The sequence below is a fragment of the Zonotrichia leucophrys genome, chromosome 5 (genome assembly GCF_028769735.1).
Source record: "Zonotrichia leucophrys gambelii isolate GWCS_2022_RI chromosome 5, RI_Zleu_2.0, whole genome shotgun sequence".
Lineage (NCBI taxonomy): Eukaryota > Metazoa > Chordata > Aves > Passeriformes > Passerellidae > Zonotrichia > Zonotrichia leucophrys.
Window position 1 is genome coordinate 47,369,579 of NC_088175.1, and position 18,980 is coordinate 47,388,558.

Below are 18,980 nucleotides of genomic sequence, written 5' to 3' on the forward strand. Positions count from 1 at the left end.
GGGTGCTGGCACCTTGTCATAACATCTCTTTATTCAACACCAAAACGAAAGGGGGGGAACAGAGGAACCACTCTGGAACCCCAACCCAGCCCTGCGCTGTGACACCGGACGGAAATAAATAGGTGGGGAGGTGCCACTCGCTCTGGGGCACAGCCACAGCCCCCAGTTCTGCACAGGGATAATGACCCTGGGGTGCAGACCCCACTGGGCACTGCCCAACGGCCCCAAAGGACCACAGGGGATGGGGCTGGGGGCAGCAGGGAGGACCCAGGGTGGCTCTGCCCTGAGGGGATCACTCTGGTCCTCTGGGGAGCTCTGAGCCTTCTCCCAGCACCCCCTGGTCTCAGGGGACCCAGCACCCTCATCTCCTTGCAATGGCCTCATGGCCCAGCACCAGCTCTGGCCCCAGGTGCTCCTTGCTGGAAAATCAGGGATGTGGCAGAAGGGGGACATGGCCGTGCCACCCTCACTCCTCACCCTCCAGCTTGAGGCTGATGCTGCGGGGCTTGGTCCGGGAAAAGCCGGGGGGTGCTGAGGGGGGCCCCCCATCCCGCTCTGCCTGGCTGGAGCCCCGGGAGCGCAGGAGCTGGCTCTGCTTCCGCAGGAAGTCGACAGGCGCCGGGCAGCCATAGGTGCCTTTGCCCAGCACAGGCCGTGGGGGGCCCTTGGGGGAGTGAGCCAGGGCTGCGGCTTCCAGCTGGGCCAGGTGGGCAACATAACCCTCAGACAGGAACTGCAGGACACACAGACAGCCTGAGCCAGTAGCCAGGGCCAGCTGGTGGGGTCAGCCATTATCCCCTATGTCCCCAGTCTGTCCCCAGCCCTGCCACCACCGTACCTGGCACTGGTTGTGGAACTTCTTGACGGCCCGTCCCACAATGTAGATGTGTGCTGGCGCAAGTCCCAGTGAGCTGTAGACGGAAACATCCTTGGTGGAGCCGTAGCCAGCGACTATGGAGATCTCTGCCTGCCCAGGGACAAGAGCATTAGGGCAAGGAACAGCCCTTCCCACAGGGACAGCTACCCCTAAGGGCTTGGACACCCTCATGTTAAGAGGGATGGCTGGAAGCTGCCCCGAGAAGCTTCCAGCTCCGCCATGGCAATGCAGTCCAGTTCCCAGCATCCCCACCAGGATGCAGCACTGCCCCCACCACCCCAGCACCAGCCCTGTGTCCCGGCAGCACCGCCATGGCCACCTCGGTGCGCAGGCTCTGCAGGAAGGCGGCTTTCTGGCGCAGCGGGTCGTGGGTGAGCCCGTCGCAGAAGGACACGGCGCCGTGGGGGAAGTTGTGCTGCGAGAGCCAGGCCACCACGCGGTGTTTCTGCATGTCGGGGCGCCCCGTCACGTAGATGATCATGTACCCCGAGTCCTGCCAGTGCCTAGGAGGGGACATGGGTGGCTGCCAGGAGCCTGTGTGGAGACAGTCCTGCTATGGGAGCTGGGATCTCCCAGTACAGCATGTGTGGGTGCTGCCTCCAAAACCTCCCTGCTCCCAGGGATTTTATCAAGGAGAAGGCCCAGCAGAGCTCTGGGGACCACATCCAAACTTGGACAGGATTATTTTCCACAATAGGGCACCAGCACAGAGATGATGTTGTGCTGGAGGTAAGGGAGTGGTGGAATACCCTGCCCCTTGTCCCTGCTCTGACACTCTGCAGCTGAGTTGTCACACCATGAAAGATGGGGAAACTGACTCCCTGACTGAAGGGCACCCACCTTACAACGTCCACAGCCCCCGCCCGCACTTTGGGGTCACTGCCCATGATGGAGACGCTGGCAGTGAAGGAGCCATCAATGCTGAACACAACAGACTCGGTGCCACGGGCCACCACGGTCAGGTACGCCTCAGCATAGCTGTGGTCCCCTCTGCAAAGGCAGAGATGGTGGCTCAGCACCAGCTCTCCTGCCAGAGCAGCAGGTGTAGCTCTGCCAGAAGGGCTGCAGGAGAAACTGAGGCAACGCCTCACCTGACCACCATGCGCACAGGGTAGATCCCAATGGCCAGAGCCTTGTCTGGAGGGATGGTGAAGGTCACGCGCCCGCTGCCACTCGTCACCTCGGTGCCATAGTACAGCCACTTCCCTGACAGTGGCTGTGTCATGATGTAGATGTCCACCTGAGAGAGGGAAATGGGCTGGGCAAAAGCTGGACCCCCACATCCTGCTGCATCCCCACACAAGTCCTTACAACCTTCTCCCGCCACCCTACACAGGGTCCTGTTAACCATATCCTTCCCCTGCTGTGGGTGACACCAGCCCCATGCCCAGTCCTGGACATCCCACCCTGTTTGAGGGGTCCTGGTGGCCCCTGAGCCCAGCAATACCTTCTCCCCAGTCAGTGTCACCACGTCCAGGGGTCCATACATGAAGCGCCCACTGAGGACCTGCGCTTTTCCCTCACACACAATGACATCGCAGGCACGGTGGTTGGCCGTCACGTTCTGCAGGCACATGGGGTGTTCAGCAGCTCCTGGCGGAGCTCCTGAGGCGCCACTGGGATACCACAGGGCTGTGGGATTGTTCCAGAACCCACACACCCCAGGATGTCCCAGGTGGCCTCCCGCTGGCCACATACCCGGATCTTCACTTGGGTGCGCTTGCGCTGCCACTTCTCCCGCGGGATGGCGGGGCTGTAGATGGAGCTCTCCTCACTCTCCGCAGGCTGTGGCCCCTCCTTCTCCATCACCTGCCGGCAGCGCGGGACTGGCTCAGCCTCCATCGGCCCCGGCCTGCCACCCACCCCACTGGGCCCACCGTACCTGGCGCAGGATGAAGGCCACCACGTCGGAGGATTCCCAGTAGCTGGCGTGGAAGAGGTGGGGCAGGGTGATGGTGGGGAAGGCAGTTAGGGCGTCGGGGCAGTACAGAGAGTAGTCAATGCGCTTCGGGCCCCACCAGCGCTCCAGAACTGCAGGGAGAGCTGGAATGAAGCCTTTTCCAGACCTCATCCCTTGTTGGGCAGCCTAAGGTGCCCACGTGGGATGGGGTGGGTGGGGATGACACTTACTCTTGACAACCTCGCTGGTGCTGGCAGGAGTGGGGGGCTCTGCCACCTCATTGCCCTTCCAGAAGCCCCCAAAGCTGCCAGTGGGGGTAGGGGGAGCAGCCACATCCACTTTGGGCAGGAACAGGGCAGAGTGTGTCTGCAGGGCCTCCGCTGAAGAGAGAGCTGGGTGAGCACACCCAGAGCCCCTGGGGACACCCACCACCCCAAAACACCCCTCCTGCCCTCCTGGAGAGCCCCAGAGCAGTGGGAAGGGCTTGCACATCCCCCTACCCACACCCAGCCAGGATGTGGGTGCTCTGGGTACCCTGACGTGGCCCCAGGGTGCCTGGCACCAGCCTGGTGGGAACTTGCTCACCCAACAGGGACGAGGTGCCATCACCCAGGGGGTACTTCTGGTATCGGGGCACGCTGAGTGGGGGCACAGCATGGAAGGCCTTGGCCAGGAGGGGCTCCAGGCGGGAGGCGCAGGGATCGGCAGCGTGGAAGAGGTTGTAGATCTGCTCACAGGCAGGACGCAGCTGGGCCACTGCAGCACAGAGCAGGGTCAGAGGCACCAGAAGCAAAATACCCAGGAGGGGTAAAGCAGGACACAGCAAAAGGAAAGGCCGGACAGGGAAATTTGGGGCACCAGAGATAGGCTGAGGCTGGCACAGAGCAGGAACATTCAGCCACCCACCAACACCCACACAGCCAGGGCTGGGCATGCAAGGGTCTCAAACCCAAGCAAGGCTCTCTGGGTTGGTCCTGAGGAGCTCAGGCTTGTCAGGTGAGCGTGACTCAGGGACTTGAGCCCTGCAGGGAGGGTCAGGGGTTGGCACCACAGCGGGCAGGGATGCTCACCATCCAGAGCAGGCATGACGGTCTTGCGCAGCGCGAGCACCAGCCCCAGTGGGGAACCGAAGAGGAAGAAGCCGGATACCTTAAATTCGAGGCGGGTGCTGGCACCCTCTCCCCCATCCAGCGCCATGGCACTGCTCCGGGGTGCCTCTGCCTCCAGCGGGGCCTCGCTGGCCTGCAGGCTGGGACAGCAGAGACAGTGGGTATGGGGAGGGATGGCAACATCGATTCCCACCATCCTGAAGGCAAAGCTGCAGCTGGTGTGGCCCTGTTATCCCAGAGGAGCTCCAGTAAGATCCCCCCAGGGCAGGTAGCCTCCTTGAAATGCTCCTTCCCAGCCTGGAGCAAATGGGAATTGCACCCTTTCGATAAAGGACAGTACAGCCAGCCAACCATCGCCCTTGGGCTCACCTGCTTGTGGAGCTGTGCTGCTGGCTGTCCCTCTGTGCCCCTGGGGCTTCAGGGCTGGTCTGGCCCAATACTGGCGCTCCCTCTGTCCCATCAGCCAGCGGGTCCGGGCCACCACACTGCTCTGGGGAGATGGGCTCTGTGCTCTGCAGGGAGAGGCAGCAAACACCCAGATCCCATGTAGCCTCCATTGCACCCACAAACCCTCCCCAGGGGGTGTTGGAATGCAAGGCACTCACCAGACTGCCACGGCGGCTGCTGCTCCGGCTGCCCCCCGAGCCCGCCCGGCTCTGGCACAGGGCATCAAATCCCAGGATGCCGCCCACACAGTCCCCCAGCAGCACCACCTGCAGAGACCACAGATCCATGAGGAGGGTGAAACCCCCAAACCCTCCATGCAGGGTTACAGCTGGACCCCAGAGCCAAGCTTCCCCCCAGATTCCACCTCACCTGGCCGCAGAAGCCAGTGCCCTCTCCAGAGTGCAGGAAGGCTGTGTAGGCCTGGTTGGCACGGGTGATGACGGTGCCCACGGCCTGCTGGTAGGTGCCTGAGGAGGTGGCCAGCAGTGGGAGTGCTGCCAGTGGGATGTGGTCCTGGCTGCTGGACAGGCTGTCCCTGTCATGGCTGTAAGGGCTGAGCCTGAGGGGACACAGTGAGGGATGAATGTGACTGTTCTGATGTCCTCATCCCACTGCATGGTACTTGTTCATCCCGGATGCCATACCAGGAGTAATCCCCATCCTGTTCCCTCCCACCACGAGACACTTGCTCATCCAGGATGCTGTATCCAGAGTTACCCCATTCCATCCAATTCCATGCCATTTCATGCTGCCTTGATGTCCCCATCTCTCTGCACGATGCTTGCTCAACCCAGGAAGCTTCATGAGGAGTTATCCCCCATCCTATCCCATCCCATCCCATCCTGCCCCACTGTCCTCATCCCACACCAAAACACCTGCATGTCCTGGAATACCACACCAGGAATTATATGTTTCCCATCCCATCTCATCACACAACACTGGCTTGGCCCAAGACACTGCACCAGGAGCTAACCCCCACCGCCTCTCCAGTCCTTAATGTCCCACCAGAAGTGAAGTCCCCTCTCCAAGGATACCAGCTCCCCAGCCCCCTGCTTTCCCAGTGGGAATCCATACTTGGAGACAAGGGCGTAGGCTGCAGCACAGATGGGCGGGCAGGGCACCAGGCGCAGGGCCACATGTCCCAGTGCCTCGGGAAAGTGGACGCGGGTGACAGCATCAAAGGTGGCTGCCAGAGTCTGCACATCCGCCTGCTTGGAGCCCGGCTCGCCCGCTCCCTGATCCAGGATGTTCCCACTGTGGAGGATGAGGAAGAGCGCGTGGATCCGGCACATCTGCTCCGTGCTCTCTGCCGTGCCTCCCTGCAGGAAGGAGAGCAGTCAAGTCGGGGGACACGGCAGGAGGGCAGGGCCCGAGGGAGGGGACACGCACCTCAGGGAAGCTGGATGTTCCCAATCCTTCACCATCGCCCTTGGTGGCGCTGGCTCCATCCCCTGTAAGCACACGGCCTGGGTGAGGCAGCTGGGGTCTCCAGGTGGGAATCAGGCCCCTCTCAGGACATCCACCCCAGGATTTGGGGCCAGAGCACCCCCAGAGCTCACCCAGTGCCTCATCCAGCTCTGCTGGCCGCTCAAGCGTGTCCAAGAAGTCATTGGAGCTCCACTTGGTCATCTCCTTGGCAAAGACCTCGTCGCTGTCAGACAGATCCTCTGCAGAGGCAGGAGGGAAGCGTGGGTCGGGGGGACACCCCTGTGCCTGCATTCCCATCCTCAGATGCCCTTTCCCCCACCCAGCCTGTTCCAGCATGGTGCCAGTACCGTGGGCATCGAAAAATTCCTCTTCGGAGCTGTTCTCTGAGTCCCGGGCAATGTTCTGCATCCGCCACTCCGACAGGCTCTGAGGAGACACGCCCCCTGCCACCCATGGGGGGTGAGCACTCACAGCCCCTTGCTGTGAGAGAGACCCCCTCTCCTGCCCCACAGCTCCCCCTTGGTCATGGACCCAGACGCCCAGGGAGATCTGGGGCCATCCCTGTGTCCCTCAGAATCCCTCCTTGGGAGATCTGTGACCATCCCTGGGAAACCCAGAGCCCCAGCCCAGGAGACCCAAGCCAGGCAAAACAGTCCCCTGACACATCTCCTATGGAGAACTGCAGCAAAGGGCAAAACCACCCCGGACCTGGTCTCACCTCCATGCTGGGAAGAGTAGGAAGACCGGGAGGAGGTGGACCACTGCTTGGCAAAGGTATCATCCGAGGGGGTATCGGTCCCTGCCTGCAGCTCAACCTCCTCCTGACCACCAGGACCATCTGGCTCCGGCTGTCCCTCGGGGCTGACCCCAGCCGCCGGTGGCTCCTCGCCCTCGCCACACTTGGCCATCTTCTGCGCCAGCATGCGCGCTGTCTCCTCCTCCAGCTGCCGGATGTCCTCCATCGTCAGGTCCGTCCACTCGTCCTGCCAGCACCAGGCTTGGCGGTGGGCGCGCAGCATCACCTTCCTCAAGCCTGGGGGGAGAGTCCAGTGTGATCCCACGGCTGCCCAAACAACCCTCCAGCAACCCCCGGGTCCGAACTCACCCACGTCATGGATGAACTGCTCGATCTTGGACTGCATCCCCCAGTATCGGAACTCCACCTTGCAGAGCTTGTAGGCGCACATGAGGGGCCCGCTGGCTGCTGCTGCCTCCAGCCAGTCATCCCCCAGCGGCCCCCGGCCCGTCTTGGATGAGTGGTAGAGTTTGGGATCCTCCTCAGGTTTGTATTCCCCGGGGGAGATGGGATCACGCACAATGTCGATGGTGTCTGTGGGGGGAACGGCGCTTGTCACCCCGCAGCGCTTGGCAAGGGGGCATAGGTCAGAAAATAAGGAAAAAGGGACAAAATTAAGGTCAAATTATTCCCATGAGCCATGCACCCAACACAGCTGGCAGCAAACACTCTCTGTCTGAGAATTCTAAAATCTTGGAGTTCTGGAATCATAGAAACCTGGAATAGCTTTGGTTGGAAGGGACCTTAGGGATCATCTCATTCCACCCCCTGCCATGGGCAGGGACACCTTCCACTATCCCATGCTGCTGCAAGCCCCATCCAACCTGGCCTTGGACACTTCCAGGGATGGAGCACCCACGGTTTTTCTGGGCACCCTGTGTCAGGGCCTCACCACTCTCACAGGCAAGAATTTCCTAATAGAACTTATAAAATCCCATGTCTGGAACATCACTGACACCCTTGGTGCAGCCAAAGACATCTCTGTCCCCACGTGGGATCCCAATCCGGCACCCCAGGGAGCAGCACAGGGAGGGAGGGTCTGGGAGCTGGGGAGAGCCGGGGCTGACACACATACATGCATTAGTTGGCAGATCTGGCAGCTGCAGAGTGATCCCAGCCACCCTGGGGGACATGGGGGGTGACAACAGGGACAGCACATGGGGAAAACTTGGCATAGTTCCTGGCTTCCCCCCAGAAAGCCCAAGGGTCCCCCAAAACCAGGGCACAGCAAAACCACCATGTGACACAGGAGCCTCCAGAGAGCCAGAGGGGGTGGAAAGGAAAATGAGCCCCATCTCCAGACAAATGTGACCTTTCCCAAATGAGGGCGAGCTCCCCCCAAATGAGGATGACCTCCCAAGACCAGAGAAAGGCTCCTGAAGGACACCCAGGAAAACACGACCCAACAGCTGTTCGGGCTCAATCCAGCACCAAATCTGCTAGAATTTGGCTTTTCCAGCCCTGTCTCCAGGTCATGGTCTGGGGAATCCCAGGGCACCCCACTCGCTCCCAGTACCATCCTGCAGCCCTGTCCCCAATTCTAGCATGTGCCAAACCCATTTATTTGCCCTCCTTGATGTCCCTAAGGTGCTGTCAGCCTCTCTTCCTCCAGCTTGGACTGAAAAAAGGGGGGGAAAAGAAAAATAGAGATGCCCTGAATCCACAAAAATGACGCAATGCACAGCATGATGCCAAGCATCTTGGATAACAGCAGCAAAGAGCTGGGATAGGACCTGCTGTCCCCAAGCAGCTCCTGGCAGTGTCATTCCCATCACAATCCAACTCCCTCTGCTTTTGCCACTGGGAGAAAGCTGCCAAGGAAGCAGTTATCCCTGCGGATCACCCAGACCATGTTTTTCCATTGCCCTTTGAAATGTGAGAGGGGTTTAAATCTGTCAGTGTTACAAGACACCGGGGCAGAGAAATCCCAGTGGGATCCACACTGGGGCTGGCCCCACTTCAACCCTCCTCCCTGTGGAAGGCAGCAGCCACTGGAGATGCTGAGTGCCCTGTGGAATGCCCACTGGACGGGCACAGAGAGTAGAAAACCAGGCAGTGGGCACGGGGCCATGTCCTGATGCCATCTGCTTGGCCCTGGTGGCTTCCTGAGGGCAGTAGGGGCAGAATTTCTGCCCCCAGGTCGCAGCCATCGGTATCCCGGCCGGACATCCCCAGTGCCGCAAGAGCCGGGGAGAGAAATAGGTCAGATGAATCATTTCCTCCGAGTGCCTATTTTGGGCCTCCATTTTAAGAGGCAGCACGTCACACTCCACACTCTGGCGCCTGAACTGACCATGTCCAACACCACTGGGAATGGGAACTCTGTGCACAGGGAAGAATCCCACCCCGAGCTCCCCGTTCTGCCCACCATCCCAGCACAAAGGAGGCAGACAGTGAACTGGAACAAAGCCCTGGGGAGAGGGGAAGCAGGGCAGGGAGCAGGAAAATGGGGACATGCTTTTCCAGCTCTCCTGCTCCAGCTGATCCAAAACACCCCACAGGACCCAGGGGTCCCATGTACACCAGGAGAGACTGAGAAGGCAAATCCATGCCAGAACAAGGCTGGGACACGGAAGGAGAGGGGAGTAGGCTGGCACTAGAAAGGAGAAGCTGCAAACAGAAATAGAGGCAAGGGAAGAGGCAGAGGACAAAACTGTCCCTGAAAATATCTTTAATGTGGAACTTAATTCAGCAGCGCTGAGAGGGAGCAGGCAAGGAGCTTGGAGCAGAGAACCTGGGGCAGGGAGCTCAGGATCCAGGGAGCTCTTCCCTTCCAGCATCCCTAAAACATGAGGACCCCCAAGAAGAGTGAAGTTGAGTCCCTAAGGTCCCATCACAACCACACACCCATCCCAAAAGCATTATGTGGGAATCCCAGCAGCCACAGAGTCCTGCCCAGCTCCCCAAGCCAGCCATACCCACCCAAAATCCTCTGCCTCTTCTCCACAGCGCTCAGGTTGAAGATGTTGGTCTGCTGCCCCGCATCCGGGCGGTAGTATGTCTCGATCTCAATGGAAAACTTCTCCACGAAGGGACACGTGTACCTGGAGGGGCACAGGACTGAGCCCAGGGGCACGGCCAGTCCTGCAGCCCACCCCGCCGCCTCCCTGCTCCCACCTGGTGCGAGTGTAGGGATAAGCATTCCAGGACTCCTCCTCCACCTGGAGCGCGGCTTTGGGGAGCAGAGCCCGGAACCAGCTGGGGATGTGGGAGCCCACGTGGTAGATCTTGTGGGTGTACTGGCCGCTGCCCCCAGGGCCATCGCTGTAGGGCCGGTTGGCCAGGATCTCCACGCCGCTGCCCTCGCCACTCGACTCCTCCCGGCTCTTTTTCTGCACAGAGACGATGGCTCGGTGCGGCCCCTCCAAGCCCCGAGACCCCACCCCCACGGGCGCCCAGGGTCCGTGTACACTCCTGCCCCATGTGCCGGCATCCACCGGCCCCACACCTGCTCACAGCACCCCCTGCTTGGCTCGCTGGTCCCAAACCCCCCCGGAGCCTCAGTGAAACCCCTGCAACCTGCAAGGGTGATCCTTTGGGATCAGCCTCAGCCCCCTGCCGTGCCCCACCAGGCTCCATGCTCAGCCCTACAGCTCCCCACACTTTGCCCCACAGCCCCCTTAGACCCTCCAGCACCCCATGCTCAGCCTCACAGTCCCCTGTGCACCCTCAGGCTCAGCCTCAGCATCCCTCATGCCTCCCCACAGCCCTCTACACCCCTCAGGCTACACTCTCCAGCCTCTCCCAGCCTCCTGCACCCCCTCAGTTACAGTGCCCAGATCTCTGCACCCTCCAGCTCCCCACGCCCAGCCCCACAGCTCTGTGCACCCCTCAGTCACAGTGCCCAGATCCCTGCACCCTCCAGCTCCCCACGCCCAGCCCCACAGCTCTGTGCACCCCTCAGTCACAGTGCCCAGATCCCTGCACCCCTCCAGCTCCCCATGCCCAGCCCCACAGCTCTGTGCACCCCCTCGGGCTCGGCGCTTGGTCCCCACACCCCTCAGGCTCAGCCCCACAAGCCCACACCCGTGCAGCCCCCGGGCTCACCCCCCAGACCGTGCATCCCCAGGTACCCCCGCTCAGCCCCGCAGCTCCCCCGAGCCCTCACGCTCAGCCCCGCATTCCCACCTGGATCATGTACAGCTGGGCCACCTGGTACTCCTCCAGGCTCATGGGCAGCAGGATGTGGTACTCCTTGATCAGCATGGCGGCGGCGGGGCACAGCGGGGGCAGCTCCTGAGGGGGTTTCCGTTACACGGGACCGGGCCGGCTCCGGGACAGCTCGGGCCGGTTCGGCACCCCTCCAGAACCGCTCGGGGCACACTCAGCTCAGCCCGATACGGGTTCGGCCCGTCTCGGAGCCACTCCGTCCCCGGGTTCGGCTGAGTCCGGTAATCGCTCGGCTCCGGGTTCGGTTCAGTCCGGTATCGCTCGGCTGCGCTCGGTCCCGGGTTCGACCCGGCTCGGCACCACGCTCGGCTGAGTTCGGTACCGCTCGGCACCGCTCGGCCCCAGGTTCGGCCCGGCTCGGAAAACCCCGGCCCCGGGTTCGGCGGAGTCTGGTACCGCTCGGCTCCCGGTTCGGTTCAGTCTGGTACCGCTCGGCCACCCTCGGCCCCGGGTTCGGCCCGGCTCAGTCTCGCGTTCGGCTCAGTCCGGTACCGCTCGGCCCCTCTCGGCCCCGGGTTCGGCCCGGCTCGGCCCCACTGGTCTCGGCTCCGTTGCCATGGCAACGCGGCCCCCTCCACTCCCCCCGCCTGCCCGCCCGGTCCCCGCCGCCCCCCGGCCCCACCAAACCTGCGCCGCTCCGCACCGGCCCCTCGGATCGTGACATCACAGCCCGTTCCCACGGCGACAGCCGTGACGTATGGAGGTGACGGGGGGGGGCCGTGACGTCAGAGAGCGGAAGGCAGCGAGCGCCACTCACGGGCGCTCCGCGTGTACCGGCACCGCCGCCCCCGGAAAAACCCGGTGTTTTATTTTAAAAGCCACTCTTTTAAGTGATCAACGAGTGGTCCGATCACTCCCGCACTCTCAGCTCCGGGACACCCACCCAGCGCGCCTCCAAACCCCTCCCAGACTCTCCCACCTCTACCCCGCGTCCCACCATCGCCATCGGGACCCACCCCCGCGGGGACACACCGAGGCCAAGTCCCAACATTGTCCTTTATTTATAAAAACACGCATTTATAAAGAGCGGAGAGCGCGGGGAGGGGGGGCTCGGGCAGCACGGCGGCCCCCCCGCCCCCGCCGCCACCACCGGGAGGTCCCGGGGGCTCCCGGGTGGCAGCTGCCGTTACGTGCGGGCGTTTCGCTCTGTCTCTGCCAGGCACTCCCTGACCAGCGCCCGGGCGTGGATGATCCCTGCGGGGAGAAGCACAGGGACACCTCGTATCACCCTTCAGTGGCTCCCCGCGGGGCTAAGGAGCCTCGGGGGCGCCCGGTTCCCCACCCTGCCCCTACCCCGCTTCAGCCGCTCCATGGCGCTCTTGCTGCCGGCGTAGGTGGGCCGGATCTCCTTCCCCATCTCCTCGATGACCGAGAGCAGGTCCGTGTAGGTGCTCTGCGAGCCCTGCGCCCCGGGGGGCTTCATGGCCTGCGGGAACAGGGGGACAAGCAGGGACGGAGGGGTTGGGGGCCGCCCCCGCCGCCGCGCCCGGCCCCGGCGGCCCCGGCGCCGCGCCTCACCTGCACGTAGCCCATGGACGGCGGCCCGAAGTCATTGAAGAGCGGCCGGAAAGGGGCGGCGGCGCCAGGGACGGAACCGGAGGGCGACGGGACACTCGTGGCTGCGAGAAACTGAGGGTCATGGCCGCACTCCCTCTTCCTCGGTACCACCCTGATCCGGTACCATCCCTTCCCGGGGTACCCCCCTCCATCCCTCCGGTCCCCCTCCGCTCTCGGTGCCCCTCGTCCCCCGCGGTTACCGCGGCGTTCTCTCACCGGCGGACGGTGCCCCGGGCCCCGGCGGGGCGGGGCTGGCGCTGGCGGCTCCGGGGGTAGCGGGGGCGGGAGCGATAGGCTTGTAGGACATCCCCGACGGCCGCCCGCCGCTCCCGGATCCCTGGAGCCCCGCGGCGGGGGTCGGCGTGCGGCCCCCGCGCTCGCCCCGCCGGTTGTATCGCCGGTGCCCGCCCCTCTTCAGCTCAGCTCGGCCCCGCTCGGCCCGGCGAGAAGCCGGGAACCGGAGCGGAGCGCAGCGGCCCCGGTTCCCGGTAGTGCTGCGCGGCCCCGGCCTGACCCGGGTCTCTCCCCCCTCCGCCGCCGCCGGCGCTCGCGGTGATGACGCAGGCGCGTCACGAGCGCGACGTCATCACGCCGCCGCGCGCCGGCCGGCCGGTCACCGTGGAGACACGCGGCGTCGGCCCCGCCCCCTCGGTGCCTATCTGACCACGTGACTGCTATGCGGGCCACGCCCCCTCGCTTGGCGGGGCCTCTCTCGGTGTCACGTGACCGACGGGCGCCACCGCCCCGGGGGCGCGGGGGGGGCACCGGGAGCGGCACTGCCGCGCTGCCCCCGCCGCCAAGAGCCCCCGTGTCACCCCACAGCCCCGAGCCGCCGTCGATCAGGGCGTCCCGACTCTCTCCGCGGGGGTGAACACCGGCCCGGACTTTGGGGAACCGGCCCCACCCGCCGGCCGCGCATTCCCCGGAGCCCTGTGCCCGCGGTCCCGGCTCCCTGGGGGGCTCCCGTGAGGCACAGTGGGAGTCCAGGGTTTTGGGGGATACCAGTGGATGGAACAACCACGAATAAACTCTTTGGAAACAACAAAAAACACAAGCCAAAAGTCTGTACAGAGAGTTTTATCATTTCAAAAGGGCAAAATTGGCCCCAAAACTGCAGCCAGGGCAGGGAGGGTACCTACAGCAGCCCTGCCTGCAGCTGGCTGAGGCCCTTCCACCCAGTAATGCTTAATTTCACCCCTGGAGGGTCTCCCGGCTGGGCTGCTGGGAGTCTCCCCTGTGCTGGGGGCTGCCAGAACATCCATGACGGTCTGTGCCAGCCCCAAAAGGGGGCGGATGCCTCACCCTAGGCGGGTCTGGGGTGGGTCTGAGCTCAAACCGTGGTGAGGGGTGGGTTATGCTGTGCAGTCCGCAATAAACCTGGTGTGGGGGAGCCTGAGGGGCTCAGTGCAGCACACAGAGTGGTAATGGAGGCTGGAGGGATGAGCAGCAGGGATGGGGCACAGCTGAAGGAGAGAGGACCACGATGGTGGGACTTGCAGGGTGAGGTCCAGGTGGGAAGGGGGATGATGCAGGGAGAGAGCAGAGATGAGGGCAAGAGTAGTCGAAGCTCGGCAGAGCCTGTGCAGAGAAGGGTCCCGAATTCGGCCCCGGTGCCTCCTGCCACGGTCAGAGCTCAGCATCGGAGCAGCCCTGGCGCCCGGCCTCACCCCGGGCACGGGCACCGCTGTGCCAGCACTGCCCCAGCCCCTGGAGCTGGGGGTCCCTCCGTGGCCCCCTCGTCTTTGTAAGGCACGGGGAGCTCGGGTCCTGCGTTGGCACATGCCGCCCTCAGCGCGACATCATCCGCACAAACTCTGCCGGGGGAGGAGAGGGAACACACCTGGAACATCCCAGCTGTCCCTGGGAGCGCTCCTGGCCCCTTCCCTGCTCCTACCTTCGAAGTCCACCAGGCCGTCGCCATTGAGATCCACGTCCTTGAGGATCTCATCCACCTCCCGATAGTTGAGCTGCTGCCCCAGGAGCTTGCGCATGGCCTCCCGCAGCTCCGCCATGCTGATCTGTCCGTCCCCATTGCTGTCAAACTACAGACAAGGTCCCGTTGCCACCGGCCACCCCTGGCACGCTGGCAGCCTACCTGTCTGTCCCCACTGCCCCCGTACCTCGCGGAAGGCGTCACGCAGCTCCTTGATCCCAATCATATCCGCCGTCTCTGCCAGCATCTTGGGGCCCATCAGCTCCACGAAATCATCAAAATCCACCTTGCCCCCGGCTGCGGCAGGAGAGGGGTGTCAGGGGAGCAGGGGGCAGGGACTGACGGGCACCCGCTGCCCCACCACGTACTGATCTGCTGGGACAGCTCGATGAGCTCCATCTCCGTGGGCATGTAGCCCATGGTCCGCATGCACTCGCCCAGGTCCTTGTAGCTGATGTAGCCGTCGTGGTCCTTGTCGAACTCCCGGAACGCCTGCTTCAGCTCTGGGGACACCACAGCGTCACCACCGGCACCGCCACCCGCCCGAGCGGGACCCCCTCCCCAGCAGCTCACCTTCAATCTCCTCGGGCCGCAGCTCCCGGTCCTGGGGAAGAGAGAAGGGGAAGAGACGAAGGAGGGGTCCTGCTCCCGGGGATCCCACAGGGATTCTGCCCTGCGTCCCCCGGGAGCACGCGGGGAGGGGAAGGACGGTGCCGTACCCGTTGGGTGATGGCGATGCTCTGCCGCAGGAAGATGCAGGCCGGCCCCACCAGCCCCTGCAGCACCGAGTATCCCTGCATCGGGGGAGTCTGCGCCGCGTCCAGCACGTCCTCAGGGTCCCCTGCGCCGGAGCCTGGAGCGCCCGAGCGCGGCTTCCCATCCTGCGGGTGGAGCAGGCGTCAGCGGCGAGGCGGGAGCCGAGCAGGGACCCCCCCCTCCCCCTCCTGCTGCCCCGCGGGTGCCGCAGCCCTGCCGTGCCTTGGGGAGCCGCCGCTCAGGGGTCTTGGTGCAGTTGCCCATGGCTGGGGGCTGCCCCCGCGCCGCAGGACATGCCTGGCCCCGGGGGGGCCGGCTGGCGCAGACCGCGGGGCTGCCACCGGGGATTTGAGGTTTTTATGGAATATCTGGGGATATGCAGGGCAGGCGCGGGGGGGTGGGTGCCGCGCCCGCGTGCATAATCCTCCGGATTATTCCCCGCTCGGCCGCCCTGCTCCAGATGTGGGCAGCCGCCCAGCTGTTCCCCAGTCCTGCAGCCTCCCTGCGAAGGCACGCAGCATCCCCGGCACCCACCGTGCCCCGGGCCCGTCCCCAGTTACCTGCCCAAAAGCGGGGGACGGCCGGGGCCCCGGCTCCTGGGCAGGCCGCTGAAGCTCCACGGGGGACGCACCACTACGGCTTAATCTGCCCTGGCTGCCCGCAGTGCCGGCGGTGCCGGGACCCCTGAGCCGAGGGGCCGGCCGGGAGCCGCGGGCCCCTCTCCGGCCGGGGCCGTGGCGCCGGGGGGTGCCCCGGCAGGCGGGGGGAGCGGGGCTGCCAGTGCCGCGCCGCTGCGGGCCGCGGAAGAGGAAGAACATCCCGCCCGCTCCTGCTCCTGCTCCCCACTACTGGGACCGAGCAGGAGGAAACCAGATCGCCCGGACCTGCGCCCGTCCCTCGCAGGGACGAGGCCACCGCCGTCCCCGGGACCCGCCGCGGAGCGCAGGATATCGGGTGGAGGGCAGCGACCCCCCGGGGCGCTGGGGGAGGGGAGAGGGGCGCCCGGGGGGCTCCGGGGGGGGCGGACGGGGAGCTCCGGTTTCAGCACCGAAACCCGACCCGGGCCGGGCGCGGGGCACGTGCCGGCGCGCCAACAGCCAGGCCACGCCCCCTCGGCCCCGCGAGCCCGCCTTGTGACCGCGCCCCCCGCTCCGGCCCCGCCCCCTCCGCGCGGCCCCGCCCCCAAGCTACCCTGGGCCGGCCTCTCTCGTGACGTCACTGCCGCGCCGCTGTCGCTCCCCGTGACGTCACCGGGGGGCGGCTGAAGGTGACGGCGGCGGGTCCCGGTGGCGGTGTCCCCCGCCATGGCCGGCAGGCAGCTCCTGGCGCTGCGGCGCCTGCCCGCCGCCTCCTTCTCGGTGAGCGGGGACGGGGCCGGGAGCGCCGGGACGCTGCGGTACCGCTCCCGGTGTTCCCGGGGCTGAATCCATGTGTCCCCGCAGACGGCGCCCAAGAAGACGCAGTTCGGGTCGCTGCGGGATGAGGACCGGATCTTCACCAACCTCTACGGGCGGCACGACTGGCGGTGAGTAGCGGGAGCAGCGTGGGGAGCGCCGGCGCCCCGTGCCGGTGCCAGCGTGCCCGGTGCCCCGTCCCGGTGTCACCGTGCCCGGTGCCCGCAGGCTGCGAGGCGCGCTGCGCCGCGGGGACTGGTACAAGACGAAGGAGATCCTGCTCAAGGGCGTGGACTGGATCCTTGGCGAGATCAAGACCTCGGGGCTGCGGGGCCGCGGCGGCGCCGGGTTCCCCACCGGGCTCAAGTGGAGCTTCATGAACAAGCCCTCGGACGGGAGGTGAGACCGGACAGCTCCGGTAGCGCGGCCCTGGCCTGTGGGGAGCCCCCCCTGACCGGAGCTGCCTGCAGACCCAAGTACCTGGTGGTGAACGCGGACGAGGGCGAGCCGGGCACCTGCAAGGACCGGGAGATCATGCGGCACGACCCGCACAAACTGCTGGAGGGCTGCCTGGTGGCGGGGCGCGCCATGGGCGCCCGCGCCGCCTACATCTACATCCGCGGGGAGTTCTACAACGAGGCCTCCAACCTGCAGGTGCGGAGAGCACCCCACAGCCACCCCACAGCCCCGGCGGGGCTCGGGGCACTCCGGGCCTCACCCCCTGCCCCCTGCAGGTGGCCATCCGCGAGGCCTACGAGGCCGGGCTGCTGGGCGGCGATGCCTGCGGCTCGGGATACGCCTTTGACGTGTTCGTGGTGCGCGGTGCCGGCGCCTACATCTGCGGGGAGGAGACGGCGCTCATCGAATCCATCGAGGGCAAGCAGGGGAAGCCCCGCCTCAAGCCCCCCTTCCCCGCTGACGTGGGTACGGCACCATGGCTCTGTCCCCAGTTCCCAGCTGCCACCCCAAAACACCTGTCCCCAGGACACCGTCCTGCTGCAGGGACAACACCACAGCCAACGCCACGTCCATTAAGAGCTCCCACTGTTCCATAGAATGGTGTGGGTTGGAAGGGAGCTGTCTCATTCCACCCCACTCCCATGGGCCACTTACCACGATCCCAGGTTGCTCCAAGCCCTGTTGAACTTGGCCTTGGACACTTCAGGGATGCGGCAGCCACAGCATCCTTGGGCCACTTGTGCCAGGGCATCACCACCCTCACAGGGAGGAATTTTTTCCTGATGTTTCCCCAGGTGTGTTCGGCTGCCCCACCACGGTGGCCAACGTGGAGACGGTGTCGGTGGCCCCCACCATCTGCCGGCGCGGCGGCGCCTGGTTCGCCAGCTTTGGCCGGGAGCGGAACTCCGGCACCAAGCTCTTCAACATCTCGGGGCACGTCAACACACCCTGCACGGTGGAGGAGGAGATGTCGGTGCCGCTGAAGGAGCTCATCGAGAAACACGCTGGTGAGCGCTGCTCTGAGCGGGGCCGCAGCGGGGCTGGAGCTGCCTGTCCTGACCCTCCTCTTTGCAGGAGGCGTCCGCGGGGGCTGGGACAACCTGCTGGCCGTCATCCCGGGCGGCTCCTCCACGCCGCTGCTGCCCAAGTCTGTGTGTGAGACCGTGCTGATGGACTTCGACTCCCTGGTGCAGGCACAGAGCGGGCTGGGCACAGCCGCCGTCATCGTCATGGATAAATCGGTGAGGGGTGGGCTCCCCCGGCTCCCCCAGCCACGGTGGGACCCTTGCCTTCCTCACCCTCCCTCTCTTCCCAGACCGACATCGTCAAAGCCATCGCACGGCTGATCGAGTTCTACAAGCATGAGAGCTGTGGGCAGTGCACGCCGTGCCGGGAAGGTGAGTGGGGGCCGTGGCTGAGGGGCTGGGGGGCTGTGGGGTGGGGCACTGCAGGGACTCATCCCCATCCCAATTCCCGCAGGTGTGGACTGGATGAACAAGGTGATGGCGCGGTTTGTGCGGGGCGACGCGCAGGCTGCTGAGATTGATGCGCTCTGGGAGATCAGCAAGCAGATCGAGGGACACACCATCTGCGCCCTGGGCGATGGTGCAGCCTGGCCCGTGCAGGTGAGGGGCCCGGAGGGCTGGAGGGGCCGGCAGCCTTCCCCCACCCCGTTAACCACTGCCCCGCTCCATGCAGGGCCTCATCCGCCACTTCCGCCCCGAGCTGGAAGAGAGGATGCGGCGCTACAACGAGGGCAAAGCCCGAGCGGCATCGGCGTAAGGATCCACCACCACGCCTCCCTGGTCCTGCTTGGAAGGGGTTTCTGGGGTGCTGGCAGCACTCAGAGGCTTCTCAATAAATGCTGCTGTGCTCCCAGGCTCTGCTGTGGACATTAAATGGTAGGAAGGGACTGACGGCACAGAGGCCCTCAAGGTCCTGCTGCCCCTGGAGCATGAGATCACCAGGGATCATGGGGTCACGCAGATGGAGCCTGAGGGGAGATCCTGGATTTCCATGAGGCTAGGGGTGGGGCAGAGGCAATGGCTGTGGGGTACTAACAAACACAGTCTCCTCCTTGGGGACCCCACACTCCCTGTCCCTGCCACGGTGGCACCAAGACTCCTCCTCCTGTGCCCGTGCCAAGGGACAGCT

At 64.9% G+C, this 18,980-nt stretch overlaps 4 protein-coding genes across 6 annotated transcripts; 1 reads left to right on the forward strand and 3 right to left on the reverse strand.

Annotated features, from left to right (window-relative positions):
* Nucleotides 1-3: 3 nt before the first annotated feature.
* On the reverse strand, nt 4-11,407 carry PITPNM1 (phosphatidylinositol transfer protein membrane associated 1). Of its 2 annotated transcripts, XM_064715152.1 has the most exons (24): nt 11,355-11,407; nt 10,686-10,793; nt 9,675-9,889; nt 9,480-9,601; nt 6,867-7,091; nt 6,480-6,794; nt 6,109-6,204; nt 5,893-6,000; nt 5,723-5,784; nt 5,408-5,652; nt 4,703-4,892; nt 4,492-4,599; nt 4,256-4,398; nt 3,848-4,026; nt 3,363-3,533; nt 3,008-3,157; nt 2,760-2,908; nt 2,576-2,686; nt 2,325-2,441; nt 1,969-2,117; nt 1,718-1,867; nt 1,197-1,380; nt 839-967; nt 4-733 (listed from the first exon to the last, which is right to left on the reverse strand). In XM_064715152.1, the coding sequence occupies exons 2-24, from the start codon at nt 10,761-10,763 to the stop codon at nt 467-469; spliced, it is 3,663 nt and encodes a 1,220-aa protein (XP_064571222.1). In that variant the 5' UTR covers nt 10,764-10,793; nt 11,355-11,407; the 3' UTR covers nt 4-466. The 2 variants fall into 2 exon arrangements, with proteins under 2 accessions (XP_064571222.1, XP_064571221.1); XM_064715151.1 differs by lacking the exon at nt 11,355-11,407 and having other exon boundaries at nt 10,686-11,323.
* Nucleotides 11,408-11,709: 302 nt separating this feature from the next.
* Nucleotides 11,710-12,880, reverse strand: CDK2AP2 (cyclin dependent kinase 2 associated protein 2). Its single transcript, XM_064714381.1, has 4 exons — nt 12,501-12,880; nt 12,246-12,346; nt 12,021-12,153; nt 11,710-11,921 (listed from the first exon to the last, which is right to left on the reverse strand). Exons 1-4 carry the CDS (start codon nt 12,589-12,591, stop codon nt 11,854-11,856), a joined length of 393 nt encoding a protein of 130 aa, XP_064570451.1. The 5' UTR covers nt 12,592-12,880; the 3' UTR covers nt 11,710-11,853.
* A 482-nt stretch (nt 12,881-13,362) lies between these two features.
* Nucleotides 13,363-16,216, reverse strand: CABP2 (calcium binding protein 2). 2 transcript variants are annotated; one of them, XM_064715159.1, is made up of 7 exons: nt 15,534-16,073; nt 14,937-15,098; nt 14,791-14,821; nt 14,586-14,720; nt 14,405-14,514; nt 14,179-14,326; nt 13,363-14,098 (listed from the first exon to the last, which is right to left on the reverse strand). In XM_064715159.1, the coding sequence occupies exons 1-7, from the start codon at nt 15,789-15,791 to the stop codon at nt 14,073-14,075; spliced, it is 870 nt and encodes a 289-aa protein (XP_064571229.1). In that variant the 5' UTR covers nt 15,792-16,073; the 3' UTR covers nt 13,363-14,072. The 2 variants fall into 2 exon arrangements, with proteins under 2 accessions (XP_064571229.1, XP_064571230.1); XM_064715160.1 differs by lacking the exon at nt 15,534-16,073 and adding an exon at nt 16,165-16,216 and having other exon boundaries at nt 14,791-15,098.
* NDUFV1 (NADH:ubiquinone oxidoreductase core subunit V1) lies at nt 16,199-18,707 on the forward strand. The gene is made up of 10 exons (XM_064715157.1): nt 16,199-16,331; nt 16,416-16,498; nt 16,596-16,766; nt 16,838-17,021; nt 17,102-17,291; nt 17,621-17,833; nt 17,901-18,067; nt 18,142-18,223; nt 18,306-18,451; nt 18,525-18,707. The coding sequence occupies exons 1-10, from the start codon at nt 16,278-16,280 to the stop codon at nt 18,606-18,608; spliced, it is 1,374 nt and encodes a 457-aa protein (XP_064571227.1). The 5' UTR covers nt 16,199-16,277; the 3' UTR covers nt 18,609-18,707.
* The last annotated feature ends 273 nt before the right edge of the window (nt 18,708-18,980 follow it).

What these genes read in the sequence shown, in the direction of transcription:
- PITPNM1 (XM_064715152.1), bottom strand. Translation starts at nt 10,763, where the DNA reads ATGCTGATCAAGGAGTACCACATCCTGCTGCCCATGAGCCTGGAGGAG. An exon ending in GCACTGGCTTCTGCGGCCAG is followed by an intron (nt 4,600 to 4,702) that starts GTGAGGTGGAAT and finishes TGGTCTCTGCAG; the next exon opens with GTGGTGCTGCTGGGGGACTG. An exon ending in GGGGCTGTGGACGTTGTAAG is followed by an intron (nt 1,381 to 1,717) that starts GTGGGTGCCCTT and finishes GTCCCCTCCTAG; the next exon opens with GCACTGGCAGGACTCGGGGT.
- CDK2AP2 (XM_064714381.1), bottom strand. Translation starts at nt 12,591, where the DNA reads ATGTCCTACAAGCCTATCGCTCCCGCCCCCGCTACCCCCGGAGCCGCC. An exon ending in CGTCCATGGGCTACGTGCAG is followed by an intron (nt 12,154 to 12,245) that starts GTGAGGCGCGGC and finishes CTGTTCCCGCAG; the next exon opens with GCCATGAAGCCCCCCGGGGC. An exon ending in CATGGAGCGGCTGAAGCGGG is followed by an intron (nt 11,922 to 12,020) that starts GTAGGGGCAGGG and finishes TTCTCCCCGCAG; the next exon opens with GGATCATCCACGCCCGGGCG.
- CABP2 (XM_064715159.1), bottom strand. Translation starts at nt 15,791, where the DNA reads ATGTTCTTCCTCTTCCGCGGCCCGCAGCGGCGCGGCACTGGCAGCCCC. An exon ending in TGCGTGACGCCTTCCGCGAG is followed by an intron (nt 14,327 to 14,404) that starts GTACGGGGGCAG and finishes CCTTGTCTGTAG; the next exon opens with TTTGACAGCAATGGGGACGG. An exon ending in CGGCCTGGTGGACTTCGAAG is followed by an intron (nt 14,099 to 14,178) that starts GTAGGAGCAGGG and finishes CTCCCCCGGCAG; the next exon opens with AGTTTGTGCGGATGATGTCG.
- NDUFV1 (XM_064715157.1), top strand. Translation starts at nt 16,278, where the DNA reads ATGGCCGGCAGGCAGCTCCTGGCGCTGCGGCGCCTGCCCGCCGCCTCC. An exon ending in TACGGGCGGCACGACTGGCG is followed by an intron (nt 16,499 to 16,595) that starts GTGAGTAGCGGG and finishes CGGTGCCCGCAG; the next exon opens with GCTGCGAGGCGCGCTGCGCC. An exon ending in GTGCACGCCGTGCCGGGAAG is followed by an intron (nt 18,224 to 18,305) that starts GTGAGTGGGGGC and finishes CAATTCCCGCAG; the next exon opens with GTGTGGACTGGATGAACAAG.